The sequence below is a fragment of the Argentina silus genome (genome assembly GCF_951799395.1).
Source record: "Argentina silus genome assembly, chromosome: 4".
Taxonomy (NCBI): domain Eukaryota; kingdom Metazoa; phylum Chordata; class Actinopteri; order Argentiniformes; family Argentinidae; genus Argentina; species Argentina silus.
Window position 1 is genome coordinate 18,336,891 of NC_139658.1, and position 18,806 is coordinate 18,355,696.

Consider the following 18,806-nt stretch of genomic DNA (forward strand, 5'->3'; position numbering starts at 1 on the left):
ATATTCATACGTTGATCTGTCCAATCTACTCTTTTTTTCTTCTTTTTTTGCGTTTTCTATCTAACTCATGATCGCCATCTGGCTGTGGACATAGTTGTTCACATGATCAAGTTCTGGATGAGAAAAAGAGATAAATACTTTGTCAACGTATTTGAGGGGAAATTGTGCTTTTTTAAAATAAAATAAAAAACCTTCTCATAATAATAACATTGCACAAATACAAAACAGTAACTGTCATACATATCATATGCCACATTCATGCCTGGGACCCTAAACAAATTAATAATTTACAGGTTATGTTACAAATAATGTTACAGGTTTAACAGCCTTTGCTTTTTCAGTTTACACAACACTAGGACCACATATTACAAGAATTCGTATAAAGAATTAAAATGTTTCAAATGTTTTTCTTTGCGTCAAACCTCTCTGTAGCATTGCGCTTGCGCAAAATACAAATTCACACACCGGAAGCCACAAACACTGCGCTGGTAGGAGTTAACAGAATAAATCACGTTAGCTCATTCATTCAACTTCAGAAAATATGGAAACACCTCTCAAACTGCACTCCGATCTAGCTGAGGATGTAGCCACGTCCTCAAGCTTTCGTCAGTTCAAGATAAAACACTTCCACTTAGATCTTAGCGTGGACTTCGAGAAGAAAACTTTGAGAGGAACCGAAACGCTGCAGCTGAAATGTGTCCAAGATTCACAGAGCGAGCTGCTCCTGGACATTCACCCCTCTCTGTCTATGCAGGAGGTGTCCTACGGGCGAAAGGAAGATGACTCTGATTCAGTTCAAGTAGAATTTCTCACGCGAAACTTCACCACTTATGGCACCACGCTGGTTGTGAAATTCCCTTCACCTCTCAAAAGTGAAGAGGAATTTCGACTAGTGATCAATTACATTGCGTCTGATGGACCGGGGGTAGGCATGCCATTCACCTCTTACTTTCTAGCAAGTTGTTTTACTTCAATGTGATTCGTCAGAGTTTTCTACCGAAGCATCAACGATTAGCTGGGGTTGCATACTGTCTGTACTTTCCAGCAAGTATTGTTTACACCTGTGCCACCCATGTGACAAACTACGGTTCTCTAATCAGTAGGCATACTGCATCACCCTTATTAAACCATATGACATATCTGTAGATGTCATGGCTGGAGCCTTCCCAGACTGAAGAGAAGAAAGAGCCCTTCCTCTACACTTCTGGCTTCCCCGTGCTGAACAGGAGTCTGTTCCCCGGCTTCCACACGCCCATGACTAAGAGCCCCTATTCAGCTGCTGTGCAGGTAATGTGTGACATGCTACACTCAAGCCCTGGTCTCTCTGCCCCCTTACTCGCTAGGTCTGCTGGCTGGATCCAGAGCAGACAGCCGGGAAGGCTAAGCCCTACGTCTTCACGCAGGGCCAGGCTGTACTCAACCGCTCCTTCTTCCCCTGTTTCGACACTCCGGCAGTCAAGAGCACTTACTCAGCCTCAATGAAGGTGAGCCCTGAAGGAGACTGATACAGGGTCCAGGGGGAGGAAAAGTAAAGAGAGACATTGCTGTGCATCTTTTTTGCCTCTTTTTTTTTTTCCTTTTCATTCTTATCTTTTTTTGGTCATCATCCTGTTTGTTCTATGCGCTGGAAACCCTGTTAACACAGTCATTCAACCTCACTTTGTTCAACACTCTGTTTAAGTTCGGCATTTAGAGAACGCCCTGCGTATAGGTCCAGTATATATCATTTTTAGTACAGAAAATCACAAAGCTGAGCAATATATAAAGTGCAACTCCACTTTAAAATTGTGTGAAATGTGAAAATCGCAGTTCGTATGGTTGTTAAAAAGACTGGAATGTTACCTATGCTCTGAATACCCTTCTTTCTATTGGCTGTGTCACTATCCGACAATAGTCTGTGATCTTGTCCAAAGACTGCCCTGTCTCCCTCGCACAGGTCCCTGATGGCTTCACAGCAGTGATGAGTGCCAACAAGTTTGAACACAGGAAGGCAGACAACACCTTCCTCTTCTCCATGGAGCAGCCCATCCCCTCTTACCTGGTGGCTCTGGCTGTGGGGGATCTGGTGTCTGCTGAAGTAGGACCAAGGTGAGCGAATCACTCTGCTGTCTCATCTGGTTAGTGAATAGACAGACAGCATGATTATTAGGTCTCATTGACATTTAGTTGTATTGCTTTATCCTCATTTGCTTTATCCAGCACAGTGGGCAACATTCTCTAGTATAGTCTCTTGTACAGATACACCATTGACATTTAGGACTATGCTATTTGCAGGTAATATTGTTGCATATTTCATCTCTAATCACTGTTTGACAGTTGTCCTGTCTGTTGCAAGGTGTTCATTTGGCCACATTTTTATTTGTATATTAAATAGTACAGCCCACATTTCTCACTTGTCAGAAGTATTGGATGATACCTTAACCAATGTATTTCACCTAATCATTGAACCTCATGATCAATGTGGAGTTGAATAGTCTCTTGAGAAACACATAGCATTTTGCTCAGAGTTCATATAGATAACTGAAGTGAACTTTAATCTTTAATCTTTAACTTGGCCATCTTTATGATTCCCTATCTTGTAGGACTAGAGTGTGGACAGAGCCATGCCTACTGCAGTCTGCTAAGCAGGAGTTTGACGGAGTCATCGAGGAGTTCCTGGCTGAGGGGGAGAAACTATTTGGACCCTATGTTTGGGGAAGGTGAGATTCCCCACAAAGCATTAATATGATTTGCTCAAAGAGCACCTTGCCACGTGATCTCCGTATCAAATCCAAGATTTGACCTGTTTGTCTTATTTCACCATTTCTTCTTTTTTTGTATTACTTTCTCTGCCCCCAGGTATGATGTCCTATTCATGCCACCGTCATTCCCATTCGGAGGCATGGAGAACCCCTGCCTCACCTTCGTGACCCCCTGCCTGCTGGCTGGAGACCGTTCGCTCGCTGATGTCATAGTGCATGAGATCTGCCACAGTTGGTTTGGTAACCTGGTGACCAACGCCAACTGGGGTGACTTCTGGCTCAACGAGGGCTTCACCATGTACGCCCAGCGCAGAGTATGCCGGGAGCTTTATGGTAAGATACTTTTCTACATCTCTGGAAATTATTTGACACTTTATAGCAATTCAACGTTGTTTAATTCTGGTCAACTGTTTATTATTTGCAGGCGAGGCCTATACTAGTCTGGAGGCGGCGACTGGGAGGGCCTTACTCAGACAGCACATGGACAACACTGGAGAGGACCACCCTCTCAATAAACTGCGTGTGGAGATCAAACCAGGTCAAACATAATGTACAATAAGCACACAATTGCTTCAAAACATCATTAGCTTGTTTCTGAAGACCTGCAATCAATTCAATTTGTTTCTAGTTGGAAAAGCACTATGTTGCAACAACGGTAACATTTAATAAATGGAATCTAAAATCATACCATCATGACAATTGAGAAGCATATACTATATGGCGAACCATACTCCTAACAATACCTATCATAGGCCTGATGCAGTTGATTACTGGTTCTGAATAAGCGGTCTTTCTCTCCTCAGGTGTTGACCCCGATGACACTTACAATGAGACGCCCTATGAAAAGGGCTTCTGTTTCGTCTCATACCTGGCCCACCTGGCGGGAGACCAGAGACACTTTGATGGCTTCCTCAAGGTTGGCATTGCTTTTTGATACTGGAAGCTGATTTATTTTTTTCATCTCATCTGTCCACCATCACTATGACCCCAAGACATCATTAGTTGTGCAACAGAGCCTCATAGATATCCTAATAGAGAGCTTAGATTTCCTTCCTCGAAGTCTCATGATGTCTTGAAGCCCCAGGCCTCTTTCTACTGTTCCTATTCAGGCTCCCTTGCTGAGAACGCAGGGGAGGCAATGTAAACATATGCCTTGTTTTACTGAGTATTTATTTCACAGGCCTATGTTGACAAATTCAAGTTCTGCAGTGTTATGGCAGAGGATGCCCTGGAGTTCTTCCTGGAGTATTTCCCTGACCTTAAGAAGAAGGGAGTCCACAAGATTGAGGGTAAAAAGCAATGTAAATGCCTTATGTGTGAAAGTGGCTGTGAGCTTGTGACTGCAAACTGAGCTCTCCCTGCCTGTTGTCTCTTTCCTAGGCCTAGAGTTTGATAGCTGGCTCAATGTAGCTGGTTGGCCGCCCTACCTCCCTGACCTGTCTGCTGGCCAAAGCTTAATGAAACCTGCAGAACATTTGGCAGAGCTGTGGGGTGCAGAGAACCTGGATATAGCAAGCATCAACAAGACCAACATCAAGTCTTGGAAGAATTACCAGACTGTCTACTTTCTAGAGAAGATCTTGGCGAAACCCCCACTGCCTACAGGTAGGACATAGTACCTCCAACAGTTGCTGCTTCTCACAGACAGTATACAGATAATATAGATCTCTTTAAAAATCCTGGTCCTGAGGATCCATGGGACTTCATGGTTAGTTATTTTTATTGAATGTTTTACTTTTAGTATGTCTTATCTGTTGTGCCTGGGCACTTTATCTGTCTCACCATGGGAGAGTGAGAAACGTCCTCTCGATTCCTTTGTATGTCTTGACATGTGAAGAATTGACAATAAAGCCACTTTGACTTTGACTAGTTGATAAATTGAATGAGGTGGTGTTAATACTGGGCTGGAACTAAAACTCACACGCTCTGTGGGTCTCGAGACCAAGATTGGACAACCTTGGGCAAAATAGTAGATGGCTTCAGTGCACTGAGAATACATGATGGTCTAAGTGATGTTGCACAGCTGTTCACACAAATGATGCGCATTCCCTCTGGCCTTGACCAGGTAATATGGAGAGACTGGAGGAGCAGTACCCTTACATTGTGAAATCAAACAATGCAGAGCTCCGACTGCGCTGGGCCCAGATTGTTGCGAAAAACCAACATCAGCCAGGGTACCAACATGTGCGCGACTTCCTCAGCTGCCAGGTACAGAAAAGCTAACAAAACATCATTATTGCTAACCATTTTTTTTATTTACAAAAAGACACAACTGTAAATAATTCTGGTTTTTGTTGTCTTTTACACAGTATTATTGGTTGTAATGTTATCCAACTAATTTGTGTCTTTCTGTGTGTCCCCAGGGTAAGCAGAAGTACACACTGCCTGTGTATCGTGCCCTGTGGAATGGGTCAGAGGAGACCAGGGCTTTGGCCACTGAGATCTTCAGTGCCACCTCTCATCAGCTCCACAGCAATGTCCGCAATTATGTGAAGAAGATCATCGCTCGATAATTGATCGTCTGAGTGACTGACTGCAGCGGAGGATAAAGGGTCAGGATAAAGAGAGGAGGGATAAATCCCAATACTCTCAGATGGGCCCTTTTACATTACAGTGCCAGACTAGTGTTGTTGAGTTTGCGGATGCCATCTTGTCTTCACTGTATTCAAATCTGTGATCACAGTTAAGAACACCATTTTGAGTTTTTAGCTCGTATTTGGCATAAGGCCTGAACAATCCTTAGGCATATTTACCTCAAGGACTTACTTGGTGAAGGCATTATTTGACGCTAATAAATGAGTTTTTGTGATTTGCACTTATTTTTGGTAAAAGAAAATAAGCACTAACTATGTCCAGATTATTAAAAAAAAAAAAAAAAAAAAAAAAAAAAATGCATATTGATTATGTTTTATTCCAAATGTATTTTTTAAGATGAACAGTAAAACAGTAAAAGTCTTTTGAGGTAAATATGAAGTTGATGTGTTTTTCCAACAGAAAATACATTTTGCATCCTCGCTGTTCAACACCTCCACTTGTTACCTTTTATGGCAGAATATTTTACTCCCCTGCTGTAGCGAAGATATTCCCTAATATCAGTTGGTAGTGTCACGCTGCAACGCAGGAAGCACGACTCTTTTCCCCCCTGAAATGTGTATTTAAACACTCAACCTAACCACTCAGCCCCTAACCTACCTAAACCATACATTAGATTAACACCAAATGTGGCTATTTTCTTGCAAGTGGATTATGATGATAGAGACAATTTTGACTTTTCAGCATGCCATACTGTGTACAGCTCGATCTCCCTCAAACGGAAGTTGGTTATATTTCTGTGCAGCCTATAAATATGCCCTACCATCCTCGCATCTCGAGGGTGTGACTCCGGTAATGACCTAACTTTGCTTCGCTAATGTGACCTTGCTCCCAAGATACAGGCTCGTTATGAAGCAAACCTTGGTAAGAACCGTTTTGCCTGCTTACATGTTTGTAACCAAATATAATCTGGTAAATGTAGCTAGCCTAACGGGTAGCTAGCCTAGTCTAGTTATACATAGAGTACTGACCAGTGATGTAGTGAAGAGTAAACTCCGTTGACCCGCACCTTTTTGTTGTTGAATAGTTTTTTCTGCTAGGTCAATATTATTTGCGTTAGGGTTACCTACCTATTCAGGGTTTACCCATCTGTCTTTTTTTTTACCATATACCTGGTACTGACTGAGCGAGCTATCGACTTTTCTTTAACAGTCGCCGTTAGAAATATAAAGCCACCCCATTGAAATTGAGATTTAAGACGTTTGCGCTAGTCGTACGGATCCCACAAAGCACCTACCCTCAGCTAGCGCACCAGCAGTCAACTGTGCTTCAAATTAGGTCAAAATACTCCCCAGAAGAGATGTTTGATGCGTTTTTTCTTGTGGCGGTGGTGTATACGTGGCCCCGGCGAGTGCAAGCGCACAATTTCCCCTCGATATGGGACTTGAGTGGAAAGCGTGCGCTTGCGTTAGCCGACACTCGCAATACACCACCGCCACAGGAAAAAACTGATCAAACCTCTCTTCTAGTCAGTATTTTGACTTCATTTAAACTTTCCGCAAGAAGGAACGACACAACAAACAAGTAGGATATCTTGAAGAAGGTTTGTATTCAACGATTGAGTGCGGCGGTGTGCTTTTCTGTTTTCGTCTATGCATTTTCGTGCAATCCGAAAGGGAAGCCTCGGGTTGCAGTTGCAGCTAGACTGGACTATGGTGCAAATGTAGCAATGATGCTATCTTCAGCCAAATTAACCAACTGTTGAAATAGACTGTGGAAGGCTGATATTTTGTTCAGGGATTCCGTTGTCCTAGTCCATATCACGCCAAACGCCCAATATTCTGGAAGCATGCCCTGCTATCAAGTGTATGCCTTTTAAGTAGGCTGTAGACGTAATTGCAGGTCAAATATGCCCTTAATTAATTGTAATAACGTATATGTACTGTATTTAAGCATGTTTTCTTACATCTGGTCCCCATGTAATTCCTATTCCTCTGTAATACAGGCCTTATTATGAGTACACAAGTTATTATATTAACACAAGTTATTATATTATAGGCCTATTCATTGGGAGAGCTCTGTATTTTATAGTTTATTCATTGTCCAATGTGTTCCTCCTGTGTATGTATCCTAGACAACAACGGTGGTTGTGACTGCAGGGGTAGTATTGCTCTCCACTGTCATCGTTGTAGCCCTTTACCTGCTCAAGAAGAAGAAACTTCCGCTGACCCTCCTGGATCCCCTGGACCCCCAACTCAAACACCAGCTAAGATTAATCGATAAGGAGGTACTGTGATTCACCGAAAGGAAAAGAGCTGCTCTTTGCTTATGTTGTCATTTTTGTTGCTAGTAGATGCTATCCTTGCATTTTGACAATGTGGCAAAACCAAATTATGTGTAGCTCAATATTTCCATTCCTGCCCTTTGCCTTTTATACTGTGTAGGTGGTTAGCCATGATACTCGTAGGTTCCGCTTTGCCCTGCCCACGCCAGAGCATGTCCTGGGACTGCCTGTAGGTAAGTCCTCACAGTCCCCTCCTTGTCTGTTGGTTTTGGACAGCTTAGCCGGTTTGTTTAATCAATAATTTTTTTGTTTGATGCATTAAGTAGTTTGCATTTGTTCTACTCTACAAAGTACATTTTGCACCCGTGGAAAGTAGAAAACCCACTGGTTATGATGTATGAGTCACTTGGCAGAACATTCAGTGGATCAAGCCACACCCTGCCTTTTTATAAACAAATGTTACCCTGCCTTTTAAGTGTTTCTTTTTTGTCATGAAGTATTTCATTTATTTCCTACAGGGAAGCATGTTTATCTCTCTACCTATATTGATGGTAAACTGGTTGTCCGGCCGTACACCCCTGTGTCCAGTGATGATGACAGAGGATATGTGGACCTGGTTGTGAAGGTAGCCTGTCAAAACACGCAAATCATGTAATGTACTGAACCTGTACATGGAAGAAAACACATAAGCACATTCAGTAATTTAGTTGAGTACAGTCATTGTTTGATCTAAGATGATTTACATAATGAAATCCAACTGAATCCCTGCACAGATCTATTTTAGGAATGTCAACCCCAAGTTTCCTGATGGAGGCAAGATGTCCCAGTACCTGGAGAGTCTTGAGCTTGGTGATGTAGTGAGCTTTAAAGGACCAGTAGGCCTTATGGAGTACAAGGGCCATGGTAAGAGTAGTCAGTTGTCACACCCCTGATATTGACACAGTCTGCACAGAAATGTGTATTTTAGGTTTGTGTTTCCATGACTGATTATATTTGCATCCCGACTTAGGTGAGATTTTAATTTATAGATGAATATGATTAATTAATTAGTTCCTTATTATAACTATATTCCCCAAGATCTATCGAATAATACCTGTCTAAAGAGTATGCTGGCACTGTGTGTCTACCTCAATTAAATCGGGCTCCAACACATTGTAGTGTGTCAGTATTCCAACACCCAGAATGATGGACACAACTTACAATTCCCGTATCAATTCTGTTCTGGATAAGATTACACATGTGGCACTCCAAACACCCTTTGTAAAGAAGATTGTCTCAGGATTGTGTAAAGTCTGACCACTTGTTCATATCATCTTTTTTGGTCACCCCACAGGGCAGTTTGCAGTTCAGCCTGCAAAGTTGTCCCCTGCCGAGATGAAAACTGCCAGTTCTGTGGGTCTGATAGCTGGAGGAACAGGTGAATCTACTCCTGGCCACGCAGACCTCATCACTCATCTGTTGCTAGCCCACAAGTAAATGCTGAGTTAGTGCTTTTTAGCTCCTGATGCTTCATAGTCTTATAGCACTACCATCCATGTCTGTAGGCATCACCCCTATGCTACAACTGGTGCGAGCTATCATGAAGGACCCCAGTGACGAGACCACCTGCAGCCTGTTGTTTGCCAATCAGGTGTGTGGCCCACACAGTGTACCGCCAAATATATATTTTGATCTCAATGGGGTTATCAGTCTGAATAAAGAATGAATAGTTAAATGAATGGTTGGTAATTCCACTTAACATAAGCCTCATGTGCATGCAGTTCATAGGTTTGGTTAGGTTGGGAGTTAACGCTGAATGATGATGTGTATGTTTTGTGTTACCTACAGACAGAGGAGGACATCCTCCTGAGAGATGAGCTAGAAGAGATCCAAGTCAGGCACCCAGACCGCTTCAAGCTGTGGTTTACAGTTGATAGAGCACCTGAAGGTATGCATGTGCCTCATGGGAGGTTGGTGGAGGTAGAAACCCATCCCATTCCATGCATTACAATGAGCCTGTCCTGTTTTCTGCCTCCCCTGAGCCTTCTGTTAGAATGGGTGGAGTGTGCCTTTTATTCATTTACTTGTTTAACCAGAAAACATAATTCTATGGCAACCTTTAATTTAGATTGACATTCCATAGAATTGGATCACTGAGTGTCCCTCCCCTCACATCTCTAAATGCCCTCCACCCGTCTTTCAGGTTGGGAGTACAGTCAGGGCTTCATCAATGCTGACATGATCCAGGAGCACCTGCCAACCCCCAGTGATGACAGCATGATCCTCATGTGTGGTCCACCTCCCATGATCCAGTTTGCCTGTAATCCCAACCTGGACAAGTTGGGCTACCGGCAGAGTCAACGCTTCGCCTTCTAGCCACTGGCCTGTGGACCCTCCTGCTAGCCACTCCCTGGGGCTCCTCAATGCAAAGATGACATCACTGTTCCATAAAAGCTTCTTTGAGAATGATTACAATACTTTCAGCAGAATTGATCTTGAAACTTAAGATAACTCCCACAACGCAATCGTGAACAGCAATATTCCCAACTAGTCTTAGATGAAGAGCCTTCCTGCCTATTTGAAATGTTATTTACACAATATGAGGGCTCTTTTGCGGACAGAAGTACTTTTCTGAAATGTTCACTTGAAACCAAATCCTACACTTGTATTATTACTGGCTTAAACCAAGACTCAACTTCAGTCCAAATGCTGTATTTTTCGGTGAGGTGTTGCTTCGATTCATTATTGATGTTCTTGGCTTTCAGTGTCCCTCAAAGGTAGGGGTATAAACTATAAACTGCATATACATACATGTAGGGAATTATGCCCAGAGGGTATAGTGCTTATCTTATATGAGGAGGGCCCGGCATTGCTTTAAATGCACAAAACAATACATATGCACTTAAGTGTTACAGCTTTTGCAGATATACGCTACGATATTGTACATTGTAATCTGATTCAGCTGAGACAAATGTATGTTTGTAGATGGAGATCTTTGTATACTCAACTCTTTAGCATTGGATTTCTGATAGATTAAGTGTAAATGTGACTATTCTATACTTTTTTATGCCTGTGATATGCCTGACATGTTATGTTTTGAGTTCTATCTGCATTGCACTACTCTTTGAAAGATTCTTTGCTGATGAAATAAAATGTCAAGTTTCTTCCACTCCTGTTTTGCGTCTGTGTCTGCTAAATGCCGTAAATGTAATGTATTTCTGGCGTCACTTGCTCCATAATGTCATTGTGTTTATGTGTTGCCAGTTCGGTGGCACTCCTAGCTTCCCTCAAATCCCTTGGAAAATGTGTGTGTGTGTGTGTGTGTGTGTGGGGGGGGGGGGTTGGGGGAAAATAACCCCACATAATTTGGAAACACCAATCAGTTTCATTATGGAATAACATGGCTCTGTCTGTGGCAGTGCTGTCACATGGACTAATTGTGTTTGGGCAGGGTCTGGGGTCTGTTCCAAATGCTAGGACTGAGAGGGAGCTGGGAAATTTCATCTCATTCTACAGCCTACAGTTCAGGTCCCCTTTGTCGACAAGATTTAGGGATTACTGTGGATTGGAGATACGGATGACAATTAGTTTGGGGGTAGAAGCTGTGACCATGTGGACTTATATTTTGTGAAGCCTTTCTCAGTGATACTTGGTCCTGCTCTTCACAGGATTCAGTGGTTGTAAATGGACACCAACCATCTATTCAAGTGGATCATGTTTCTTCTGTGTTCAAGTACTTGCTGCTTGTAATGTGATTCTTCTAAACTAAAATATTAATTCCAGATACTCTCACATGACCTATCTTATATTTATATTTTTTTAACATAGCCATAGGTAGACATATTTGCCCTTTCCACCTAGGCTGGGTTGAATGTTCCCCACCTTGCTATTACATTTTTGATCCCAGGGCAAGAAGGGCAAGGCTGGAGGGGAAACGGTTTGTCTCAACCCAACCATTACAGTTTAGCATTATCCATTGTGCCCACTAGATGGTGACGCTGCGTCATTATTTATCAAAACGGAGCGCTGCAGCTTAGCATTGACTTTTGGTTGTCATTTCATTAGCGTGGTGTTGGGTGACTGTCCCGGAGGTTCGGCTTGTTTTTGTGAAAATCCGGAAGGGATCACATTTCGTTTTACCGTCTGAAGAATCAGGTAATGTTGGCTCACAACGTCCGTTCAATGGAAAAATTGGAACAATATTAACAAACACATTGCAGCAGCAGTTTTGTCTGACTATTATGTATTATTGATCTTACCGTCAGATGTTAGATTTTCACCGAATCATGCACGAAACAAGTCAGCTAGCTAATCTAGCGAGGTGCCCTGGCTTGCTGTTTTTTTTAACGCTAGCAGCTAGCTAGCTACGCGTTAGCTTTTGGCTCATAATATGCTAGGTAGCTATATACAATTTGACAATGTACGTCAACAAAATACTGTCAGCCACATAATAAGAGTCTGGTGGAGCCGAAGGGGAATACGTTACTCCCATGTTCAGTTATATTCGTGTCGGAGCCTTTGTCTAAGCTAGCCACAGAGCTGACAATGATAACACTTGCCAGTTTTGTTTGTTTCCTAGCTAGCTCGATCATGCTAGCCAGCTACCATTTCAGCCGTCTCACAAGATATGGATATGGAGATTGTTCATATGTTCTAGTGCAAAACATTTTTATCTAGCTAGCTAGTAAATATGACCACAGCGGTACTTGAAAAGTATTGCATAGCTAAATGGCCCGTCACGTCAGTACACAATGCACTCAAATAAAAGCTTTTGTGTATATCTATGTCATGGTAAAATTGTCACTTCCCTGTAACGATAAATCAGTGGATGACAATTGCAAATCACTCACTTTTCGCTTTCAGCTCTGAATGCAAAACTAAGCAAGGACAGTCTGTAGGTGGGAAGCATTGACCTGCCAAAAGTCAACACCAGGTGTACAGGTAAAGTGATTTCTTGCAATACGAAACTTAAGTATCTGGCATACCTGTTTATTATTACCTGTTTAATAATACAATATTATTTTATTTGTCAGTGGTGTAAATTGCACACTGAAGTGCCAGACATCAACAGGACACAGAGGCAGTCATCAGGCAGTCTCCCTATGTCAGGCCGAAACGGGTCTGCAAGTGATGCAGACTGCCGGATCTCAGAGGACTGCCGTGTCCCAGATGTAGAGCTGATGGAGCTGGGACCTCTGTTGAAGGAGGGGAAGCGGCAGGCAGCAGGCAAAGGCGCCCTGTCAGAGGTGAGAGTGGAGAGAAAAATACCCTAAAATGTAGTGTTTCCTCTTGTTACTTCCCAAAAAACTAAAATGGCCATCTATTGTATCTGCAGGGGGCCTCTGTCCTTGCTGATGAAGATGAGGATGAGGATGATGACGAGGTGGGGGAGGTCCTGACATTACCCCTTCAGGCTCACCATGCCATGGAGAAGATGGAAGAGTTTGTACACAAAGTAAGCATAATGTCTCCATGAGGTCTCCCCTCTCAGCGTGTTCATACATGGGAATGATTTTTGAGTTTGTGGTGAACAGCGCTGTCATTTGACACGGTCTCCTGTATAAAAATAAATAAATAAATAATTTAAAAAATGTTAAAGAGATGCTACAGGATTTTCGTGACTTCGTCTGCATTAATATTATTTTTACTTCCTGTTTTGGTCTTGAAATGGAGCTATAGCCTGTACGTGTATAATACATGTTCTTGGTCACTTACTTACCATGGCAACAAAATCATCGGCTGTAATGCTTTTAATAACTTGTAATAACTTTTCCTAAAGCAATTTTTCTTCTCTCCCCCGGTAGAACCGGTCATTTGATACTCAGTAGGCTAATCTTTTAAAAAGCTTTGTGTCCTTCCTTTTCACAATTCAACAACAAATAAATACCATATATCGATATTATGGCTGTTTTAGTACTTCTAGATCTATTAGTAACTACTTTAAATATTCTAAGTGCACAGTGTTGTGTGTGTTGAGCATAGGCTTATTGGGACCCGTTTTTGCTTCTTGTGCGCCCATTTTAGAACTAATGGCTAAAATTATAAAAAAATATCCTGTTGTATCACTTTAAATCTACACAATGCTATGTGGTAAAACATGATTTAATTAAGTAAAATACCCATATCTGTTTCAGGTTTGGGAGGGGCGCTGGAGGGTGATCCCGTTTCACGTCCTGCCCGAGTGGTTGAAGGACAATGACTACCTCCTACATGGACACCGGCCCCCCATGCCCTCTTTCCGAGCCTGCTTCGGAAGTATCTTCAGGATTCACACAGAGACAGGGAACATCTGGACCCACCTTCTGGGTGAGTTAGAAATGGCTGAGACTTGATTGTCACATGTTGAACCTTACCCCCAAGTTACATCAGGTTGTTCAGTTTATCTTCCCTCTACCAGGGTCATGTTACGTTGGCATGTTCAGAAAGCCCTATGTTCAGGTCATTGTTGGGGGGGGGGGGGGAAGGATAGGATTGCTCTGTATTCTACATAGTAACGATAGTTCTGTATATTACAACAATTGGATGATATTGATTATGCTTTTATCCGCAGCAAATTACAATTAACAGATGTATTCGGTTAAAGGAGCTACAAATTAAATCTGGGTCCCCTGTGGATGTCAAAATTAAGTCAATTACAATGAGCTGTTTGTTTAAAACTAGGCTAGTACTAGCTAGCTTCCATTGTGTAAATGGCATATATATATATATATATATATATATATATATATATATATATATATATATATATAGCGCTTCCATTGTGAGCTATGATTTGACAACAGAGTGGCTGTACCAGCCAGGAAAAATCAACTCCCTAATAGCCGTAGCCAATAGAAACATTGTTTGGGAGTTATTACTTTGAAACCCTATCGCTCCACATTCCTTGTAGATTTTTCAAGGCCATTGTAGTACGGTGAAAATGTTATGTGTATTTCATTTAATTGAACACAACCTTGGCGTTAGCGAACTATGCTTCAACTACCTGTCAGAATCAATGTGTATCCACTACTGACGACCTCACGATCTCTCCCCCAGGGCTGATCCTGTTCATTTGTTTGGGTACACTGACCTTGCTGCGGCCCAACGTGTACTTCATGGCCCCCCTGCAGGAGAAAGTGGTGTTTGGGATGTTCTTTCTGGGGGCCGTGCTCTGTCTCAGCTTCTCCTGGCTCTTTCACACCGTCTACTGCCACTCTGAAAAAGTGTCTCGCACCTTCTCCAAGTAAGGCCACACCTCTTCACCTCCTGTTCACCCTGAACAATTTCTGTGTTGATTATATCAGGGTCATTGGCGTCATTTGTCATCATTTCAACCCCACTGAAAAAGTTTAATTCTATTTGTACACTGTATTGATGGTGATTCAAAACGATTTTACTTCTGTTTAGTGTTTACTTCTGTGTTAATAACACAGTAATATATTTACTGACGACGATAACGTCACCCAGTGTATTCCTGGCATCAGCTTCTAAGCATAAGAAATGTGTAGTATAAATCCAATCACTCCCCTTAACCAACCCAATCCCCTTGTGTTGCTTATCCGTCACCTACCTTCCTCAGGCTTGACTACTCGGGTATCGCCTTGCTGATCATGGGCTCCTTTGTGCCCTGGCTCTACTACTCGTTCTACTGCTCCCCCCAGCCACGACTCATCTACCTCACCATCGTCTGTGTTCTGGGCATCGCCGCCATCATAGTGGCCCAGTGGGACCGCTTCTCCACACCCCGCCACAGGCCTACACGAGCAGGTGCACCACCGTTCACTTTGTCTGTGTGTCAGTGAATGCTGTGTGACAGACACATGGCAAGCGCACATTTCTTCGCATAACTGTTATTACTGTGTTGGTTTTTTACATTTTGTACATGTCTCAAGCTGATTTAATCCTCGACACTGACTTTATTCTTCAATGTGGTCGTTATTCACTGCTTTACCTCCACCAAACCCTTCCCTCCATGTCTCACCAGGAGTGTTCATGGGTCTGGGACTGAGCGGCATTGTCCCCACCATGCACTTTACCATCGAGGAGGGCTTTGTCAAGGCCACAACAGTGGGCCAGATGGGCTGGTTCTACCTGATGGGCGCCATGTACATCACTGGTGCTGGACTGTATGCTGCCCGGATCCCTGAGCGCTACTTCCCCGGCAAGTGTGACATCTGGGTAAGTCTGCAATTTTGCAATCTCACACTACCAACCTACCAGATGCATGTATTGCCAAACTTTACTTTTATGAGATGACATCCCAGAGCCTACCAGGATGATCTGCGGCGGGTTCTTGTGCGGGAAAATCTTTGAAGGGTAGGCCTGTGCTAAATTTGGCAATATTTTGACCGAGAAGAAAATGGAAATCTCATTGTAGGCACGCTGGAGAGCACTGACAAAAGAGTCCTACATGACCATCATTAGAATCAATAATCGGTCTGAATAATCTGACATTTTAAAGAAACCGTCCGATCACCAATTGTGTGCATTTTTGCCAATATTGGCTGATACTGATTGCTGGCCAATCAATCACTCACAGAATTTGAATATGACCCAAATGAATCGATCAGCTCTGGCTACCTTACTTTGAATCGTAATGTCTCACTAGTTAATCTTTCTCATCCTTTATCTGTCCTGCTCATCTCCCAAGTCCTCATCTTCTCATTGCGACATGCATTTTCTCTCTCTAGTTCCACTCCCATCAGATATTCCATGTGCTGGTGGTAGCGGCTGCCTTCATCCACTTCTACGGGGTCTCCAACCTGCAGGAGTTCCGCTATGGCCTGGAGGGAGGCTGCACGGATGACACCCTCCTCTGACAAGCCGACTGTGTCCCCCTCAGCCATTCCCTGGGGGGGGGGTTCAACCCCCCCCCCCACCAACCCCCTCCTCCTGAAAGTGCTGCTGGAAGTCAACATGGTCACCCGTAGCTCCCCCTCTTCTCCTCTCCTGATTTGCTCATGTCATACTTGGTTTTCTGGCTGTGTTTTCTGCTTGGGCTCCTTTCTCACTATTAAAGTAGCTTTAGCCAGTGAACTACTGTATTGAGAGGCATCCCGGCGATGCAGCACCCACCTTTCTAATCATTATGGGGCTCAAGGCTCAGTTATAGCTCATGAAGAACAATAGGGGGGGGGATTTTACCAGATTGATTGAAATGTTCCCTTAATTGAAGGGAACCTCTGTGAGGCATACTGTAAGTGAGGTAGCAATGACGTCACTCTTATCCTAAACTTTCTAAATCAAGCTCTGGAAAGGGGCTATGCGATAGAATGAGTCCGGGTTGGGGTCAGCTCATTTTGATTCAGGAAATTAATTGAACTTCAGCTCATGAATTGAAAAATCGTCATCAAAAACAATGGGCTACTCACCAGTTCAGTTACAGTATTTTACTTCAATTCTGTCCAATTACTTTTGATAGAATCAAACCCAACCTCGGTATAAAGGTAATGGAAGGCCACAATTACATTTCTTTCCTACAAACCTGGTGCTTGTACACCTTCCTCTGGTCCTCTGTGGCTCGGTTGGTAGAGCATGGCGCTAACAACGCTTAGGTTGGGGGTTCGAGTCCCACTGGGACCATATGTACTGAAAAATGTATGCACTTACTGCAATGTAAGTCACTTTGGATAAAAGCGTCAGCTAAATGGCATATTATATTACCTTCCCCCTCATCCCTTTTCAATCAAACAAAGTCTGATTGCTGGAACGGAAATGACCAGGTAACGCACAATGAGCAAATCTGGGAAAAGGTCAACTCTTTTATCTTTCTCAGCTTGAGATCCTTTACTTTTTAAGCTATATTTCAGGATGCTATGAGAACTCTAAAGGTTAAATGCACCTTACAGTATATGTTATTATTACAATTAAAACTATAAGCCACTGCATGGGGTCCGCCATGTAGTATGTATTAAATCCTCTTTTAGTTTTCCTGTGCCTTAGGCCAATGGAAATAGTTTTTAAATAGATGGGCCAATATTGCAGTCAAGTGGACATCATTAGGATCTCCAGACATGATAACTACCGTATTTCTTTGTTTTCCTTATACCCAATCAAATCACGATTGAACTTTGACCTCCATTGCTAGGTTTTCTCGAACTGCTGTTTATTAAGACTTTTTTATTTTTAAAGTCGACTTTATTCGGCTTTATTACAAAGACTAAACAATCTGTGTATTCTTGACTTTGTGTTGTGTCTTGTGTAGACAAGTGATGAATCATACATTTCACTGAAATGTAAACACATAATAAATATTTATTAATGGTAAAACGGGAAACTGATTTAGCACATGCCTTTTCTGTCCCAAATAGAACTTTCCTCACATTTTGCACGTGCTAACATTGTTTTTATTTTGGTCATAACATTTATTTACTCAAAATGTCTTCATTGCAATGTATTTTCCACTTCATTTGAGTATTGATATATAAACCATAAAAGGTTAGTCCACAAATGTCTACATTGTTTTTCAAACATGCATAATGAAACTAATAGATCTTGACCTTTTGAAGTTATTAAGTCACGACAGCTGCAACGCTAAAAAGAAGTCCTGATGAGTTAAAAGCACGTGCAACATAGGATATGAATAATGAGTATGACAAAGTTTCGAATATCTCACATATTTTACTTTATGGCCTTGATAACATTATCTTGAATATTGTCTAGCATCATTTGATGGCACCTATTTGTGTCATCTTCAGGTTAGGAGCATGTTGATGTTGGAAGCTTTCTTTACCCAGTGTAAATACAGTTTGAGACCTCGCAAACCAGGTGAACCTGTTTCAAGATGAGAGAAATATGGAGTTCTACAGTTGACAAGCAGCTTGAAGGAACTAGAGATGGCGACAGTTATGTTATGTAATTATTTCCAATGGTTACAAAATCTTTTAAAACAACCAGGTCATGATGATAATCAAAATATCGTGTTCAACTGGATTGGCCATTCGCCAAGGGGGACATTTCTTTGCCATTTTGTGTTTGTAGTATCTCCACTGACACTGAGTTTACACAAATGAGTAATTCGACGAATATGAAATAAAAATTATGTAGTCGGATTCTTTACAAATGTAAACATTTTCGTTGATCTTATATAATAACCTCTTGTTTTTTGGGGTGTTTTGAAACATTTAAATTCCATTAAATATAATTTTACAGCGTTTACATTCAATTGTATTCATTTTTGTAATGCAAATAATCAAATGAAGATAGGTAATCAATATAAACAACCAAACACGAGTCGGGAACTACGTGTGAGTGTGTTTTCCGAACGGAATGTTTTAGTGGGTGCACAATTG

The 18,806-nt window shown here is 42.2% G+C and overlaps 3 protein-coding genes across 3 annotated transcripts; all 3 read left to right on the plus strand.

The window, feature by feature from the left end:
- The first annotated feature begins 480 nt into the window (after positions 1 to 480).
- rnpep (arginyl aminopeptidase (aminopeptidase B)) lies at positions 481 to 5,919 on the plus strand. Its single transcript, XM_083669191.1, has 11 exons — positions 481 to 925; positions 1,344 to 1,484; positions 1,937 to 2,088; positions 2,583 to 2,699; positions 2,839 to 3,074; positions 3,166 to 3,279; positions 3,545 to 3,657; positions 3,922 to 4,030; positions 4,122 to 4,346; positions 4,807 to 4,949; positions 5,105 to 5,919. The coding sequence occupies exons 1-11, from the start codon at positions 542 to 544 to the stop codon at positions 5,252 to 5,254; spliced, it is 1,884 nt and encodes a 627-aa protein (XP_083525317.1). The 5' UTR covers positions 481 to 541; the 3' UTR covers positions 5,255 to 5,919.
- Positions 5,920 to 6,080: 161 nt separating this feature from the next.
- cyb5r1 (cytochrome b5 reductase 1) lies at positions 6,081 to 10,710 on the plus strand. The gene is made up of 9 exons (XM_083668863.1): positions 6,081 to 6,197; positions 7,408 to 7,560; positions 7,718 to 7,790; positions 8,076 to 8,182; positions 8,331 to 8,460; positions 8,891 to 8,974; positions 9,102 to 9,187; positions 9,385 to 9,484; positions 9,740 to 10,710. The coding sequence occupies exons 1-9, from the start codon at positions 6,183 to 6,185 to the stop codon at positions 9,910 to 9,912; spliced, it is 921 nt and encodes a 306-aa protein (XP_083524989.1). The 5' UTR covers positions 6,081 to 6,182; the 3' UTR covers positions 9,913 to 10,710.
- A 913-nt stretch (positions 10,711 to 11,623) lies between these two features.
- On the plus strand, positions 11,624 to 18,672 carry adipor1a (adiponectin receptor 1a). Its single transcript, XM_083668415.1, has 9 exons — positions 11,624 to 11,691; positions 12,400 to 12,477; positions 12,570 to 12,782; positions 12,872 to 12,991; positions 13,671 to 13,842; positions 14,572 to 14,758; positions 15,095 to 15,282; positions 15,500 to 15,693; positions 16,206 to 18,672. The coding sequence occupies exons 3-9, from the start codon at positions 12,639 to 12,641 to the stop codon at positions 16,332 to 16,334; spliced, it is 1,134 nt and encodes a 377-aa protein (XP_083524541.1). The 5' UTR covers positions 11,624 to 11,691; positions 12,400 to 12,477; positions 12,570 to 12,638; the 3' UTR covers positions 16,335 to 18,672.
- The last annotated feature ends 134 nt before the right edge of the window (positions 18,673 to 18,806 follow it).

What these genes read in the sequence shown, in the direction of transcription:
- rnpep (XM_083669191.1), top strand. Translation starts at nt 542, where the DNA reads ATGGAAACACCTCTCAAACTGCACTCCGATCTAGCTGAGGATGTAGCC. An exon ending in GGGAGTCCACAAGATTGAGG is followed by an intron (nt 4,031 to 4,121) that starts GTAAAAAGCAAT and finishes TCTCTTTCCTAG; the next exon opens with GCCTAGAGTTTGATAGCTGG. An exon ending in GCGACTTCCTCAGCTGCCAG is followed by an intron (nt 4,950 to 5,104) that starts GTACAGAAAAGC and finishes GTGTGTCCCCAG; the next exon opens with GGTAAGCAGAAGTACACACT.
- cyb5r1 (XM_083668863.1), top strand. An exon ending in ATGTGGACCTGGTTGTGAAG is followed by an intron (nt 8,183 to 8,330) that starts GTAGCCTGTCAA and finishes ATCCCTGCACAG; the next exon opens with ATCTATTTTAGGAATGTCAA. An exon ending in AGTTGATAGAGCACCTGAAG is followed by an intron (nt 9,485 to 9,739) that starts GTATGCATGTGC and finishes CCCGTCTTTCAG; the next exon opens with GTTGGGAGTACAGTCAGGGC.
- adipor1a (XM_083668415.1), top strand. Translation starts at nt 12,639, where the DNA reads ATGTCAGGCCGAAACGGGTCTGCAAGTGATGCAGACTGCCGGATCTCA. An exon ending in TGGAAGAGTTTGTACACAAA is followed by an intron (nt 12,992 to 13,670) that starts GTAAGCATAATG and finishes TATCTGTTTCAG; the next exon opens with GTTTGGGAGGGGCGCTGGAG. An exon ending in GTGTCTCGCACCTTCTCCAA is followed by an intron (nt 14,759 to 15,094) that starts GTAAGGCCACAC and finishes TACCTTCCTCAG; the next exon opens with GCTTGACTACTCGGGTATCG.